At 57.9% G+C, this 16,506-nt stretch overlaps 1 protein-coding gene across 1 annotated transcript in view; it reads left to right on the top strand.

Annotated features, from left to right (window-relative positions):
• Positions 1 to 16,506, top strand: part of LOC308346967 (rho GTPase-activating protein 8-like) — a gene marked incomplete at its 5' end in the record, with an annotated part of 40,276 nt that overhangs the window by 21,716 nt on the left and 2,054 nt on the right. The window contains 6 exons of the mRNA XM_080810125.1: positions 150 to 248; positions 1,380 to 1,490; positions 10,141 to 10,214; positions 13,003 to 13,080; positions 13,610 to 13,738; positions 15,722 to 15,825. Coding sequence (XP_080666251.1) covers positions 150 to 248; positions 1,380 to 1,490; positions 10,141 to 10,214; positions 13,003 to 13,080; positions 13,610 to 13,738; positions 15,722 to 15,825 — 595 coding nt within the window. The remainder of the gene's footprint in view (positions 1 to 149; positions 249 to 1,379; positions 1,491 to 10,140; positions 10,215 to 13,002; positions 13,081 to 13,609; positions 13,739 to 15,721; positions 15,826 to 16,506) is intronic.

The raw sequence follows: 16,506 nt of genomic DNA, 5'->3' as shown, positions 1-16,506 counted from the left end.
TGCAGACGCGCGGCTTCTGTTGTGTCCCGGTTTCCGCTGGAGTCAGCACTTACCGTCTCTCGGCGCCAGACGCGCCCGCGTTGCTCTCCCCGCCCCCGGCCCGGCCTCCCGGGCTCATCGTCCTTCTTCTCCTGCTTCTGATTTTTCAGTCATAAGTTTGGGAAAAAAGTCGTCTATCTCAACGGCTTGAGCGAGCTCCGTGAACACCTCAAGTACGACCAGCTGATCATCCCCCCGGAGGTTCTGCGGTGAGTTGGACCCTGTTCCAAGAGGCGTGGAAACACCCTGGGGATCCCACGGGCCTCGGCCCCCCCGCCCCACCGTAGCGTGGAAGGCTGCGCCTCCAAACACGCGCCCAGCGGATCCGGCCCTGAAACGCGCAGCGTCAGCAGGGATGCTAACTGCTGACTCAGGGAGCCGAGCCTGCGGCGGGCTGTGCGGGCTGTGCATGCGGATGCCGGCCCTTCCCCCGCCCCCGGGGGGGAACGGATTTAAAAATATAAGCCGCTGCGGTAACTGCTGTTCTCCGCCTTGGTGTTTACCACGTTTGCCTTGAGCGGAGAATCGGGGGTGTTTCTCAGGCGTGTGCATAACGCCGCGTACGGAATGCAATGTTCTCAGGCCCGTCGCAGGTGCTCTGGACGCCAGCCCAGCCGGTGGCTTTTGCTGAAAGCCTGTTCGTGTGTCTGCTACTTGAGCTTACATGGCAGCGGGCATCTCTCCCATGGGGTCCGGAGCAGAGGAGGGTGTGCGGTCGGCTGGCACCACAGCACGCAGGGGCAGGTCTTGGAACCCCGGCCCTTTGCATCTCCCCGTCTGGGGCTCCTTGGAGGGAGCAGGGTCTTCACTGAGCTGCAGGGAGGTGGGGAGGCTTTCAGGGGTAGGGGAGATGTTGAGCTGCTCTGGGCGCCGAGTTGTACACCAGAAGCTGGGCACACAGGGCGGTGTGGGGAGTGACCCTGCCCCCGGGTGGTAGAGGCCAGGAGTCAGTAACAACAGCTAGGGAAGGGACTAGGGGCGAGGGGATATCAGGGGAAGAAGTGAGTTTCCCAGGGACCGGTGGCTGGGTCTAGAGGCTGGCGAAGGGTGCTTCCAGCAGAGGGAAGCCTTTGTGTAGACACGTGGGTGAAATGTTGGCCCGGGGTTGGGCGGAGAGAGCGGGCATTTGCTGAGGTTTGATTATCCTCTGTGCCTTTGGTGCGAACACCCACGGTAGTGGCGGACAGTGTGTGTGCATGCGTGTGTGCACGTGCATGCACACACACACGTGGGATGCGGTACGGTGCCTGGGCCCAGAAGGACAAGACACGGGTCCTACAGACGTTCACGGGGCGTCCGGCCCCCGCCAGGTGAGAGCCGCGCGTCTGCTCTGTCCTCAGGTATGATGAGAAGCTCCGGAACCTGCATGAGGGCAGGTCGCCCCCTCCTGCCAAGATGCCGCCGCCGCGGCCCCCTCTGCCCACCCAGCAGTTTGGCGTCAGTCTGCAATAGTAAGTGAGCTGGGAGGTGGCCTGCTGGTTTCCTCTGGGGGACCATGGGACACGCGTGTCCCAGGGAGGCTGTCCCCAGGCCTTTGTATCCAGCAGTCCCGCTTACCCCCGCGGGAAACCTGAAATGCACTCTTTTTTCCTGGAGGCAGGAGCGCCTGCTTCCAAGTGTGTCCGCGTGAATGTGTGCAGGGGACCCAGCGGTGGGGAGGGACCAGGTCCCTGGGGTTCTTGCCCCCGTGCAGGGGACCCAGTGGTGGGCAGGGGACTGGTTCCTGGGGTTCTCTCCTGTGTTCAGGGCATCCAGGCCATGGCAGGACGCATGCCGCATGCCTCAAAGTGAAGCACGCTATGTGCTTTGCTTCGGCCAGTGAGGCGGGGCGGCCGTGTGGCAGGGCCCGTCGGGAGGGAGTTTTGGGAGCCAGTTCACCATCTGCCTTGCAGTGACGGCAGCCGGGTGGCGACGCCAGCCAGCCCCCCCCCCCCCCCGGGTGACCACAGTGCACCTCCCGTGGCTGCCACGCCAGACACAGAGCCCGAGTGAGAAAGGAACTTCTGTCAGGTCCAGCGCCTAATTGGGGACTGTGAGTGTCCCAGCGTGGTGTGTCCTATCCTTCCTGACTGGTCTCTCCCCTTACCAGCCGCATGACCCTGAATCCACTCCCCATCTCAGCTCGTTAACTTACTTCTGGAATGAAGGAGCTGGAGGACGTGACCATTAGCATTTCCTTGTAAAGGATTCCGGGCCAACATCATTGCTTTTGAGACTCGCCCAGCGGCCCTCCTGCAGGAAGGCTTCCCTGCTGCTGTCGGCGGAGTACGGGGCCCTCCTGCCTCACCACCACCCCCGACTGGCTGATGGGGAGCCTTCCTGCTGCACCGCCCGGCAGGGGGCGCCTGGTCCATCCTGGTGTCCTCTGCTGCCGGCCATAGGCCAGACGGAGGAGGTGTTTTATCCGACAGCCGCATGGGGCCGTTGGGTCTGGTGTGCACAACGTGTAGAAAACCGGGGTCTGGAGGGTGGTGCTGGGTCCTGGATAGTGGTTTTCTCAGTCACGACCCTTGGTGCGACTTGATGCAGTCTGAAAGGTTGAGCATTGGAGACTCTGGACGGTGTCCTGGCAGAGGCGCTGGGGGATCCCCACCTGCTCCCTCGGACTTGCCACTTGCCTCTCCTGAGGCCTCTGGGCATGCGGACTCCTCATCCTTTTCTCGTGGGGACTGTGGGGCTACAGGGGAGACACGCTGGGGACCCCTCTTTCTTCCTGGCCTGGAGTGAAGGAGGGCTGCTGCTTGCAACGGGAAGAATCACAGCCCCTGGGGACGTCAGTGTCCCTGTGATCGTGTCACCTTACACGGTGACGGAGACTCCGCAGATGTGATTCAATGAGGGATCTTGGGACGGGGAGGGACCCGAGTGGGCCCAGCGGCACCACTAGGGTCAGAGTCAGAGGAGAGCCGGGAGCACGGAAGCAGAAGGCTGGAGTGACGTCAGGGAATGCAGGTGACCCCGAGGAGCTGGAAGAGGTAAGGAACGGGTTCTCCCCTCGAGCCCTGTACAAAACACAGCCCCGTCGACCCGTTTTAGCCTCTGACACCTGCAGAAGGCTAAGACCGTAAGCTCCCGTCGTTCGGAACTGCCGTGTCCATAGTAATTAGTTGCAGCAGGCACAGGGAGCTAAGAGCCGGCAGGGAGAAGTGTGTGGGGGAGGAAGGTGTGCGGAGACCTGGCTCCCAGAGCACGCCACGGGGGCTGGCTTGCAGGGGCGTGGGGGCTGGGGGTGGAGCCAAGGGCGGGGCTGGCACGGTAAGGAGGGGTGGGTAAGGAGGTGGGAGTGGTCCACACCTTGGGTGGGTCTCAGCAGCTAAAGATGAGCCCCATTTTCCAGAACTTTCTGCAATGATAGACGTGGTCTGCGCTGCCCGTTGTGGCTAGTGTGGCATGGGCCCTGAATTTCTAACTTTATGTCATTTTAACGGATGTGAACTTAAATGGTCCCTGGCTGGGCTGTAGGACGGTATGGCTCTAGACCCCTGGCTCCCATCCGGACACGCGCACAAGCGGGTTCCCTTGAAGAGACCTCCAGAAGCACTTGGCGAATGCAGCGTCCGTGCAAATACGGTGTTACCACATATATCCGGAACAAACATTTACCAGATTTTCCTTCTTTACACACTGTAAAAACGTGCTGGTGTGACCCACTCCCGCTCACGGGAGCAACTCTGGAGGCCCGCCGGGGAAGGCAGCCGGGGATGCACTTGCAATGTGGGGGGACCTGGGGGTGCTGTGAGAACTCAGCTCTCAGACAAGGGGCCCAGGTGGGCTCCGTATTTCCGAGGCTTCTGTTGCCCCTCTTGCTTTCAGCCTGGCCCACGGGGCAGCGGCTGGCTGGTAGCAGGGGTCCTCGGTGGCCACGCCCGAGGCCCGCGGTGCTTCTGTTATCCGTCCCTTAGCCTGGCGACCCCAGCAGGGCCTCTCAGATTGTGTTCAGAACCACTTCTGTCTCCGTATTGTCCAATAAAATTTTTAAAATGAAAAATAAAGAAACAAAACACACCAAACTCCTGGATTTCTAGCGCCATCTACCCGAGTGTAGAGCGGGGGAGGCAGCCTCAGCCTTCCGTCTCCAACAGATGCTTTCAGAGTGTGCTCGCAGCGCATCTGAACGCTAGAGCCCTCTCGGATAGCCGATCAAAGACGGGTATTAGAAATGTCCTTTATAAAGGCCTTGGTTCACTCCCGTTCTGGGGCCAGTTGTAACTAAAAGTCAGTTCATTGTACTTTTTTCTTTTTTGACGCCCGACGTGGGGCTTGAACTCACGACCCCGAGATTAAGAGTCATCTGCTCTACCAACTGGCCAGGCACCCCCAGATCATTGTATCTTTAGGGGACAATGAGTATCACGGGACCGCCTCTGAAGAACATGCTGTGTGTGCCACTTTGAGAGCTAATCCATGGGATTGCCTCTTTAAATTAATATTTTATGCTGTTTCATTGCAAATGACTACAATAAAATGGCAATAAACATATTAGATAGAGCACCAAATATGTAATTTGTTTGGACTATGAATGAATGGAAGTCATTAAAATTCATAACCAAATCCTATTCACAAATGTTAATTTGCTGAGTTAAGTTCAGAAGCACACAACAGAAAGCTCTCACCTTAGAACAAGCTAATTAAGTTAATATATTAAGGGGGAGACAGAGAGTCAAGCTAGCTTTGCTCCTCGCCATCCCCGAAGAGGGAGAAAGGCACGTGTGCATTCCATACAGCTCCCTCTGGGCAGCTGTGGGGTAGGGGGAAGAGGGCAGGTAAATGAGGGCCTCCTTTGGGTAAGGGAGGGGATGCATGTCCCAGCTTGGGGAAGTCAAGCCGGTGATGTAACTCACCCCAGTTTCTTTCCCCGTAAGTGGAGCTAAAACCATATTCTCCTTACCTCCAGGTCCGGGGGAGCTTCACAACAAGGTGTGCAGACCGTGTGCACCAGTCCCCGCTGCCTGGCTTGCCGGCTCCCATTTCTCCTTCATCTTCCCCTCCTCCAGGAAGCCTTCCCTGATGACTCCACACAGACTTAGGACCATTTGTTGAAATGACCGTTCTCTCTGCTACCGAATTGCCTTGGCTCCCTTGTCAAAAACCGATTGCCCATGAGCGTGAGGGTTTATCTCTGGACGCTTGATTCTTGTCCATCGGCCCATGTTGGTTCCACACTGTCTTTAGTACTGTCACTTGGTACTAAGTTCTGAAGTTGGGAATGTGAGTCTCCCGACTTTGTTCTTCTTTTTCGACATGGTTTTGGCTCTTTGGGGTCTCTTGCGTTTCCATATTAACTTCAGAATCAGCTTGTCAATTTCGTAAAAAGGCAGCCGGGATTTCAGTGAAGATCGCGCTGTCTCTGCGAATCCCTTCGGGGAGCACGGCCGTCTTCCCCAAACCACACTTTCCAGTAGGTGGGCCACGAGAAGTCTTTCCTCGCAGGTGGATCTTTTCCTTTTCTTTCAGTGAGGTTTTATGGCTCCCTGTCTCTGTATTTTGCACCTGTTTTTGTTAAATCTTTGCGATGTGGTTATAAATGAAATTTTTTGCGTTCCCTTTTTATGGATTGTTCACTGCTAGCGAATAGATGTAGTTGGTTTTCGTACACTGACCTTCTATCCTGCTGCCCAATATCAGTTATTTGTTCTAATAGATGTTCTGTGAGTTTTCTGAGTATTTTCTACATGCGAGATCACGTCATCCGCAAAGAGAGATAGTTCTACTTCTTCCTGCCCATTCCAGATGCCTTTTATTTCCTCTGCTTGCCCGATCGCACTGACCAGACCCCGCACTGGATAGAGCACGCACATCCTTGTCTTTTCCTGTTCTTACTGGGAAGTGGCGATGATCTTTCCCCATTCAATGTGACCTTAGCTGAGGGTTTTCATAGACACCCTCTGCCGTTGGAGAAGCCCTTCCGTCCCCAGCTTGCCGAGGGGTCTGGTCTTATTTTTCTTTTTTCCAAGAAGAGATGTGAGATTGCGTCGTATGCCTTTTTTGCCTTTATTGAGATCACTTAGCTTTTGTCCTTTGTTTTTGTTTTTAAAAGATTTTATGTATTTATTTGACGGACAGAGATCACAAGTAGGCAGAGCAGTAGGCAGGGGAAGGGGGGAAGCAGGCTCCCCGCTGAGCAGAGAGCCTGATGTGGGGTTCGATCCCAGGACCCTGAGATCATGACCTGAGCCGAAGGCAGAGGCCCAACCCACGGAGCCACCCAGGCGCCCCTGCTTTTGTCCTTTGTTGATTTTTGTATTGAACCAACCGTGTATTCTAGGAGCAAACCACGATGTTTGTGGTAGATCTTTTCACATGTAGCTCGATTGCTTTGCTGGTATTTTGTGGGTGACTCGGTGCCTGTATTCCTCAGAAACACGGGCCTGCGGCCACCTTCCATTGTGGTGTCTTTGACTTAGCTTCATGGCTCTTCTGTTTTTTTGCAGAAGTTTGTGTCGGATCAGAGCGAATCTTTCCTTCACGGGGGTCGTGGAATTTTCAGACTCATTGGAGAAGGGGGGGTGCTCCCCCTGCCCCCACCTCTCCGCCTCCTCTCGTATCTGCAGGAGCGGAATCTGGGGGCGACAGATTCAACGGTGCCCTGAAAGCAGGTTTTGGAAGGTTTGGGCTAAGCCAGGGCCTGCTTTCACGAGGAAAGGTGACGGGCGTCTGGCTTTCCCTTCTCTTTTGCTGCATGCATGGGTTCGCTTGTCTTTGGTCTCCTGCGCCGCAGGCTGTCCGGAGAACAGAAGTTGCCACTCTTTGGGAATGGCCTGTGCGGAGGGGAACAGGCATGCTCAGGCTCTGGTTCTCAGTCACGTGGGTCGGCCTGACTTGCTAGAAACACCACCCCTCTAGAGTCTTGGGGGCAAACTTTCCAGTTCTTCCTTCACCTCCCAAAGGGGCCAGCCGTGCCGAGGTGGGTTAACCCCACCAGACCCCCAGCCCACAGTGTGAGGCGGCTATGGTCTTTCTGGGTACTGGGCTCGGGAAGCAAATTTTGATTTGAACCCTCAGCTCTCTGGCTTCAGATAATGTAATTTCCCTCTCCGAGTCTGCTTTGTCTTCTGTCCCAATGCGGCCCAGTGACGAAGCCAGCAGTCCCGGCAGTGGGTGGGCGTGCTCGTGCACATTGGTCCTCCGCACGCTGTGGTTCCTGGTTCCACCTGCATTCCCCAGTTCTGCCGGTGCCCGGAACCTCCCGGCCCCCTCTGCGGCTGAGACCTCCCCAGGACAGCGACGTGAGCTGAGCTGCAGCCACCGACCTGCTTTCGGAACTAGGAGGGGCACGAGAGGTGAAGAACCGTCTTGGACGGATGGGAAAGCCCGGGTCCCAGCAAGGCCAGCCACTCTGCCCTGTTCATGCTATTTCTAAAATGCTACAGGCTCTCTTCCTTTCTGCGTTCCTTGCATGCAAACCCAGAGAAGAAACATGCTCTGAATAACTCTAGGCGTGTCCCCCCAAGGGGAGGGGCTACATGCAAGAATTATGCGCGAGAATCCCCGGTGCCCCCTGGGCTGCGGGCCCCGAACAGCGCTCTGCCCCCGAGAGCCCCTGCGCCTGGCGTGTGCCTCGGAACTTGAGTTCAGGGTGTGGGTTTAATGTTCCGTGCCCCCTTGCGGAGACTGGCCGCGGCCTGCACACCTGGGGATGCACAGGGCGGGTCATGGTGGGACAGGATTTGCTGCTGTCCTGGGCACTCCCCCCTCACCCGGCCAGGAAGCACCTTTTATCCGGAACCCCTTGGGCAGAGGTCTTTCTCCGCCCTGACTCCGTGGGCTGAGCAGGCCCCGCTCCGAGCCCGCAGCCGGGGACGGGGATGGAGGAGAAATCCTCAGTGGGGGTTTCTGTGCCGTCGAGAGTAATAACGGAGCGCCGGGACCTCCCTGCTGCTCACCACGAGACGCCCGGCTAGAGTCTGTGCACCCTGAATGCCCGGGCGAGGAGGCACTGCTAGGCTGGGGGGCCCCACGACTGTGACCGGCCCCCTCCACTTCCGGGACCTCGGGCCCCTCCCTGCCCTGACAGCCCGCTTTTGAAAGAGGAAATATGGGCTAAGCTGTAGGCAAGGGGTGCTTTGGGCAGCTCATCAGTGTCCATCCGGCCTATTTTACAGGTCTCGGGGGGGGACCCCTCCCCGAAATGTTAACTAGCACGGACTTTGGAATGAACAGACCCAGGCTGTCAAGTTGGGAGACCTTGGGCCGGTCCCTGCAGCGACCCGAGCCCGTGTCTTCCCCTGAAAGTGTCCGCCCGTATCCGGCCTGGGAGGCCACTCAGCCCTGGCATTCCAGTGATTGGAATTGTTAGTACACTTGACTCAGAGCGTAACTGAGCCTTCCACGTCCCTCAGCATTGGCTGCTGCTCCCGGGGCGGGGGATGGTGCCAGCACCTCTGCTTTCCATCTGGGGAAACGGAGGCTGGGGAGGCTGAGAGATTGGCCTAGGGCCACCCACCTCCTCAGGGCAGGGCTGGAGCTCTGTCTGGCTCCCAAAGGCAGCCACTCATCCCGTCCACCGTGTTCCTCCCTCCCCGGCACGCAGAGGGGGCCGCCCGGACTCTACTCCAGAGGGATACAGGAAGCCAAGTCTTGGACAGGGGTGGGGGGTGTCCACCCACGTTTCTATGACGACAGGACTCACAAAGGCAGCGGCTGTCATCCGGGAGCTTCGGCAAAGAGACACTGGAAAACCAGCTGCCCACGGAGCGCGGGGCACTTGGAGGCCTGTGGATGCTGTTGGTGCCATATTTTTAAAAAGATTTTATTTATGTATTTGACAGAGCGACAGAGCAAGAGAGGGAACATTGGCAGGGGGGAGTGGGAGAGGGAGAAGCGGCCTCCCCGCTCAGCAGCGAGCCCGATGTGGGGCTCGATCCCAGGACCCCGGGATCATGACCTAAGCTGAAGGCAGACACTTAACCAACTGAGCCACACGGGTGCCCTTAAATAAACTTTATTTTTTAGAAGGTAAAAGGATGGAAAACTTAAGCCGTGCAACCACCAACCTAAAGAAAGTTGGAGTAAGTGTATTAATATCAGGCAAAGTGGGTTTCAGAACAAGAAATAAGCCCAGGGACAAAGAGGGACATTTCATAATAATAAAGAAGACATCATTTTAAAAATGCATGGGCTAGGAACTGAGTTTTTAAATACACGAAGGAAAACCTGGTAGAGCCAAGAAAGAAGCAGACATGGTTCCACGCGGAGACATCCGTGCCCTTCTCTGAACCATCGATAGGTAGAAAACCAATAGTCTAGAAGACGCGAACACCGCAGTCAGCCAAACGAACCTAACTGGCCTTTGGACAACATGTTCTCTAAGAGGAACAACGCCCCTGCTCTTCTCAGCCAAAATGTGCCGGAGCAGGACTCCAGCCGGCGTGTCTGACCTCGGGGCCCTTTTCCGTCTGTCCGACACGGTCTCCCACGGGTGCTGCCTTCCGGGCGAGAACATCCGGCAGATGAGGAGAGAGAAAAACATTCTACACAGGAGGAAATGGGGCAGTGGAATGCTCGGTGCGGGCGGCTCTGGCCTCAGATGCTAACTCTACCACCTGGGGTGGAGTGTGTCCGTGTGTCTGTCTGTCTGTCTGGGAGGGCCATTCTTTTATGTTTCTACCTGTGTTTTCAAGTTGCCTTGTGTAGCAAATCTCTATCAGACGAGCGCAGTAAGAGGCTGGGTATTGTCAGATGTGCTGTTTGATGGGTCGGCATCTGGTCTGGGTCTCCTGGGTCTGCCCTCACGGCCGAATCCCATGCCTCCGGGCCCGCCCTGTGCACTCCCCTCTGCCTGCAATGCCCCTCCCTGTTTGGCCCCCCACGGGCTCCTCCCCATCCCTCACAGCCTACTCAGAAGTTGCCCCATGGGAAGCTCCCCCAGCCCCCAGGTCTCCCCTGTGTCACGGGCATCCTCTCGGTGGAGCCCTCGGCTGCCGCATTATCCTTTTTACTAGCCCTGCCTCTCTCTTGGCCCCGGAACACTGACTCTCTGAGCACCGAGGCCGCATATCCCCCTGCATGGTTCCTCGGTCCTATATTTTCATGGTGGCGTGAAGAGGACCAGAGTCTCCTGTCAGGCCCAGGAAACACTTACTTCCTCTTCTTTCCACTCAGCCTCAAGGACAAAAATCAAGGGGCGCTCATCCCTCCTGTGCTGAGGTTCACGGTGACGTACCTGAGAGAGAAAGGTGAGTGAGAGCTGGCTTCCGCCCGGGGCGCAAGGACCTCTGGGTGCAAGGACCTCCCGGGGGGGCCCAACTCCTGTCCTGCGCACCCTGCAGACCAGGGAATTGGAGGGGCTGGAAGCCACGCCGGGAGGCTGAGCTGGACGGGCTGGGCTCAGGCACGTGGACTGGCCGCGTCTGAGTCCCGGCTCCACTGTGGACTGGCTGTGTGACCTCGGGCAGTTACTTGCCTTCTCTGGGCCTCTGACTCCTCATCTGCCCAATGCGGTTGGTAACAGTACCTGAAGCACGGAGTGGCCGTGGGGCCTAAATGACACAATACCCGTAGAGCCCCCCATAAACTATGACGTGACAGATAGCTTTTTTGCAGGTGCCTTCCCCAGTGGGGCGGGTGCCTTCGGTCAGAGTGGTTCTGTGGGTGGGACAGACTGCCGGCAGGGGCTGGACCCGCAGGTGCCGGTGCTGCTGGGGGTGGGGGGTGCAGGCTGCATCAGACCAGATGTGGGGGCCACTGCTGGTTCCCCGGTGCTCCGTGACCGGGCGTGCTCAGGGCTGCGTGATCCCTCTGGGGCTGGAGGACGCCGCGGTGGTCCTTTGAACGGTCTCCACTTTGGCGAGAAGTCATTGGCGGCACTTCCCGTCTGCTCCGTCTTTCAGGAAACAGAAGACGGTGTTTCACGACCACTTGAGTCAGAAACCGTGAGAGGGCGTTTCCTTGGTTCGAACCTATCAGTTCCTTTAGTACGAAATCGAACGAGAAACCCAGCCCAGAGTGGGAACTCCGTATGTGTTTGCCGAACGAGTACATGACCAAGCTTGCGCTCGTCGGGCGCCTCCCTGTCTCTAGCCTGGACGGAGGCCCTGGACGGAGGCGCCGCGGTTGCCATGGTAACCGCAACACCCAGCCCCTGTTCTGGGGGCTCATGGCGGGAACCGAGAGACTCTGCGACGTTTTCCTCCGTTAACGCTATACCCGCGATGACCAGGTGCTCACACGGGCGGGGTTGAGCTGTCCTGGGCATCAGGAGACCTGAGTTCGGACACTTGGGCCAAGGGTCACTGGACCAGCTTCCTCTGCTGCCTGACAAGTGACCACAAGCTTAGTGGCTTCAGACGGCATGAATTTATTCTTGAAGTTTCCGTAGGTCAGAAGTCAGGGCGCTCGGGGGCCAGTCTGCTTGGGGCCTCACAGGGCGAAACTCGAGGCGTTGGCCAGGTTGCGTTCCTTCCTGGAGGCCCTGGGGAAGAATCCACCTCCACACTCGTTAGGCTGTGAGCCCAATTCAGTTCATGCAGACAAGCCCATTTCCTCGGCGCTGTCAGCCTCATTTTCTTGTAGAGGCTGCACACTTTCCCCTTCCCGTGTGCCCTCCCCCCTCCACCAACAGACTGTCCCACCTGTCAGATCCCAGCTTCCATGCTCCAGCACTCTGTTGCCAGGAAAAATCTGGTCCCTTTTTAAAAGTTTGCCTGATTAGGTCAGGTCCACCCAAGATAATCTCCATTTTTTAAAAAAATTTTATTTATTTATTTGACAGAGATCACACGTGGGCAGAGAGGCAGGCAGAGAGGGAGAGGGGGAAGCAGGCTCCCCGCTGAGCAGAGAGCCCGATGCGGGGCTCGATCCCAGGACCCTGAGATCATGACTGGAGCTGAAGGCAGAGGCTTAACCCACTGAGCCACCCAGGTGCCCCAGATAATCTCCATTTTAGGGTCAGCTGCCTTGGTCCTGAATTCTATCTGCAGAGTCCCTTCCCTGGAGCACGTAGACTAGTGTTTGAATGAGTACCAGGAAGAAAGTGTCTGCACCGCAGGGTCCCGGAATTGGAAGCCAGCTCAGAGCTCTCCCTCCTGCGGCCTCTCATAAGAAAAAGAGAGGCACCAGCCACTCACACAGAGGGAACGGCACATGCAAAGGCCAGGAGTAGTAAGGAGCTGCGGCAGACTGGAGGCTGGAGTGGGGGTGCGGAGCAGGCAGTGGGGCAGGAGAGGCTGGACTGTGCAGGTCCGTGGTGCCCATGGGAAGCTAACCCGCGAGGACGGGGAAGGGCTCCGTGTGGACTGATCGGAATCGGACACAGAATGCTGACGAGCGCTCTCGGCTTCAGAACGGTGAAGAGACTGGGAGGGGAGCCCAGGGTGATCCCGTAAGACTTGGCCGCGTTCTGTGTTCGCCGTCCCACATGGTAGCCTCTGGCTGCTGGTGCCAATAGCCCGATCGAGCACTTCCTAGGTGCCTCCTATGCTGGGCCACTGGATTTTTAATTTTATTTCATTTTTACGACTTAAATGTAAATTAACATCACCCTGGGCAGCCAGTGGCTACCATTCCAGATGGGTCAGCCGTGTAGACACAGCAGTGGGAACATGGGGAGGCAGCACCTGTGGAGCCTTCTGGACTCGGGCCTCATCCCGTGGATCCTCTCTGTGGCCCTCAGACACCGGGCTCGTGGCCTTACCCTGTAGACAGGGCGGCCGAGCTCAGAGAGGACATGTGCTTTCTCTGAGGTTACACAGCTGGATGAACACAGTTGGGCTGGACCCCAGGACTGTCTGACGAGTCTCCCTTCCTGGGGGCGGCAGAAGTAGACCGTCAGTTGGGGTTGGGGAGTAAAGAAACTTGAGGAATAAAGGTGGGGCTGGTGGACGGTGGGGGTGGGAGGGAATGAACCCGGCTGGAGAGCATGCCCTGCCAGCCACAGGAGGGTGATGTGTGGACAGAAGTCATGGAATGTTCCAGAAACCTGATGTGCTGCGACATGTGAGATGCCTGGAGGTCTTCCTTCTATAGGACTCCACACTGAGGGCCTGTTTCGGAGATCAGCCAGCGTCCACACCATCCGTGAGATTCAGCGGCTCTACAATCAAGGTGAGTCCGGCGCCTTGCGCTGAGCACCACCCCCATCGGCCTGCACCGCCCTGCAAGGCCGCAGAGTCCCAAATCCCAGGGTAGAGCAGCTGCCCCACCCCACCTCAGCCCCAGAATAGCCCAGGCCTCTGGAGAGCAGAGGAGGGTGGGCTGCAGCGGTCCCAGCCCACAGATGACAGGGGCACGCCCAGGACGTACAGCTTCAGGAAAGCTCTTCCCCACAGAAGTTTTATTTATTTATTTTTATTTTTATTTTTTTTAAGATTTTATTTATTTATTTGACAGAGATCACAAGTAGGCAGAGAAGCAGGCAGAGAGAGAGGAAGGGAAGCAGGCTCCCCGCCGAGCAGAGAGCCAGATGCGGGGCTCGATCCCAGGACCCCGAGATCATGACTCAGAGGCTTTAACCCACTGAGCCACCCAGGCGCCCCCCCCCCCACAGGAGTTTTAAAGCCATTTGCATCTGAGCCCCTCCGTGAAGCCGGATCCCCAGCCCCGTCAGGACTCACATATGACGTTTTCTGTCCAGGGAAGCCGGTGAACTTTGATGACTATGGCGACATCCACGTCCCCGCCGTGATCCTGAAGACCTTCCTGCGAGAGCTGCCCCAACCGCTGCTGACCTTCAGGGCCTATGAGCAGATTCTCGGGATCACCAGTAGGTGCCTGTCCTGGGGGCGCCCACCAAGGGCCAGTCTGGGGGGGTAGGGGTTGCTCGCCATCTGGCACGGTGGGCCACAGTGTCAACGGCCAGGCCAGGCCACCACGGCCAGGCTAGCTGCAGGGACAGGCATGTCATCGACCCAAGGCGGGGGCAGAACCCCACAGAGGCAGCGTGTCTCAAGGTGGGCGTCAGTGTTTCCCAGAAGGAGAGCAGAGGGGGCGCCGGCAGGAGGAGGGCAGAGGGAGGGCTTGGCCGGGGGACTGACGCTCTCTGGCCTTTTTGCACCAGGGTGTGGGCCAGGGCGGGGGCAGACGCTGAGAATTTTTAACAATTATGATGGAAATAACACAAGCTCAGAGTGTAAAAAAACCACCCCAGCCCCAAAATCAACAGAGCAGAGGCTCTGTAATGAAAGGGGAGGCCCCTCCCAGCCGGATTTAGCAATAAAAAAAATACAGGATGCTCACCTCAATTTGAATTTCCAGTCAACAATGATTGCTTTTTTAGTGTAAGTAAGAGTTGATGTTTATCTGAAATTCAAAGTTTGCTGGGTGTGCTCTGTTTCATCTAGAAGCCCTACTCGGATGGGATCGGTCTCTCCTTGCAGTGATACGAAAACAAGGCTTTCTGGGGTGCACTTGGGAGGAATGGGCTTTCTGGGTGGCCTGCGGTGTCCAGGGCACAGGGAAATTATAGCCGGGACAGCTGTCTGGTCTGCAGCGAGGTTAAGAGGACTGGCTCAGAGCCGGACAGATCTGGCTCCAAGTCTGGGCGTCCACACGTGTTAGCTCCGTGACCCTGGGCATGTTACTTAACCTCTCTGAGGTCACTTTTCTCATTGGTGTAGAACAGGGGGCCGCTTTGAGGATTAAATGTGCGTAAAACACGTGGCACGGCTCATGGCCCACAAAAAGTGCTTTGTGACAGTCCGCGGGCGGCCCTTCCTGCTCAGCCCCCAGCGCTCTTTCTCGAAGGGACCATCATGAGAGCTGGAGGTGGACCTGGTATCAGGACCCACTCTGGGACAGTAATTCGTAGAAAGATGACACTGAGGCTAGGAAGCTGGGGTCCAGGCACCAAGAGGGCAGCCTCCAAGCTCGTTGGTTTCTTGGGAATATTAACTTCACGGGAACTCTGTCCGTTGACATTACCCACGAGGGCTTGAGTTCACGAAAGAAGAGCTTTTATTAAGAGGCCGACAGGAACATTCACGGGCAGGGAAGTCCCCGCCTTTCTGCAGTGGCTGTGTTTGGAAGGCACAGGGTGTCACGGTGGCCCTGCCCAGGGCTTGGCCGGAGGAGGTGGGTGTGTTGGTGGAGCGGGACGTGCACACGCGTGTCTGCTGCAGAGCACGCCGGGCGCCCGCGGAGTCACTGTGGATCCGCTTTGACTCGTAGCTTACGGAGCCCAGTGGAAGATTTCGTTCCGAGGAAAGTGGGGGTTCTGAGTCTGGGACAGCCTCACCCAGACCCGGAGGGCATAGGGCCCCGAACCACAGGGAGTCACAGGTCACGTCTGTCTGCGGCAGGCTCAGAGAACTTTCTGTGAAGGGCCAGACCATCTTTCAGGCTCTGTGGGTCCATCCGCGTTGCCGTCCTCTGCTCCGCCGCCCCGCAGAAGTCCCACAGAGGACGGACACACGGAGGGGTGACTCTGTGTCAGTCCAGCTGTCCTGGCGAACGGGGCCGCGCGGCCCGTAGGCTGTGGTTTGTGGACCGCTGGTCTGGACCGTTCCCGCGTAGGATGTGAGTGACTCAGCTTCCTGCACTTTCTGGGAGGTCACAGCCGCAGTTCCAGAGTGAAGAGGGGACTGGAGCTCTCGGAAGGGGGGCTCTGCGGGGAACAGCCACATGGCCCGGACGTCAGTGAGGCGTCAAAGGCCCGACGTCGGGACAGTCTGTCCTCAGAGCTGTCCTCCTCCCTGCGTCCGTGCTGTCCCCTCGGGAAGGACTCAGGAGGAGCCCCGTCCCGTTGTAGGTGTGGAGAGCAGCCTGCGGGTGACCCGCTGCCGCCAGATCCTGCAGAGCCTTCCGGAACACAACCGCGCTGTCCTCAGCTACCTCATGGGCTTCCTGCATGAGGTGAGTGGGCAAAGCGGGGCCCTGGCCGCAGGGGAGGGGGGAGGCCCAAGCTCTGTGCCTGGCCCAGGCGGCCTCTCCTGCTCACGGTGCCCACACAGAGCAGGGTCTGGGATCTCCCCGGCCCTCAGGACCTCAAGGCCTGACCAGGCAACAGCTCCGCTTCTGTGCCCGCCCCTGCCGCCCCCCGACCTGGCTGCCCTCGCTTACTGATGGGAACTTCTTGACTGAGGTCCTCTGCTCCCATATCGTCTCCCGCACGGGCTGTCTGTGGAGAGAGGAGCAGGGTCCCCAGGCCAGGAAACCAAGCCCGATGCACAGTGAGCCGGCTGAGCGGGCCGTTCCTGGGAGAGGAACGAGTCACCGGGTGCACACGTGTCCTGGGGCTTCCAAAACGCGGTGCCAATGACTGGGCGGCTACAGACAATGGAAACGTGTTGTCTTGGTCCTGTAGGCCCGAAGGCCAGGATCCAGGTGTGGCCAGCGCCGTGCTCCCGCGGGGGCTCGAGGCGAGGGTCCTGCCTGCCCCTTCCAGCACCTGGTGGCTCACAGGTCCCTTGGCTTGTGGCCGCCTCGCTCCTGCCTGTCCCCACACAGCCTCGTCCCGTCTCTGTACAGATGTCCTGCTTCCTCTTACAAGAATGCTTGTCACCGCATGTAGGGCCCAGCGGGGTAATCCAGAAT

The sequence above is a fragment of the Martes martes genome (assembly GCF_963455335.1).
Source record: "Martes martes genome assembly, chromosome: 8".
Lineage (NCBI taxonomy): Eukaryota > Metazoa > Chordata > Mammalia > Carnivora > Mustelidae > Martes > Martes martes.
Note: the sequence above shows the minus strand (reverse complement) of the source record. Positions and strands in the feature narration are given on the sequence as shown.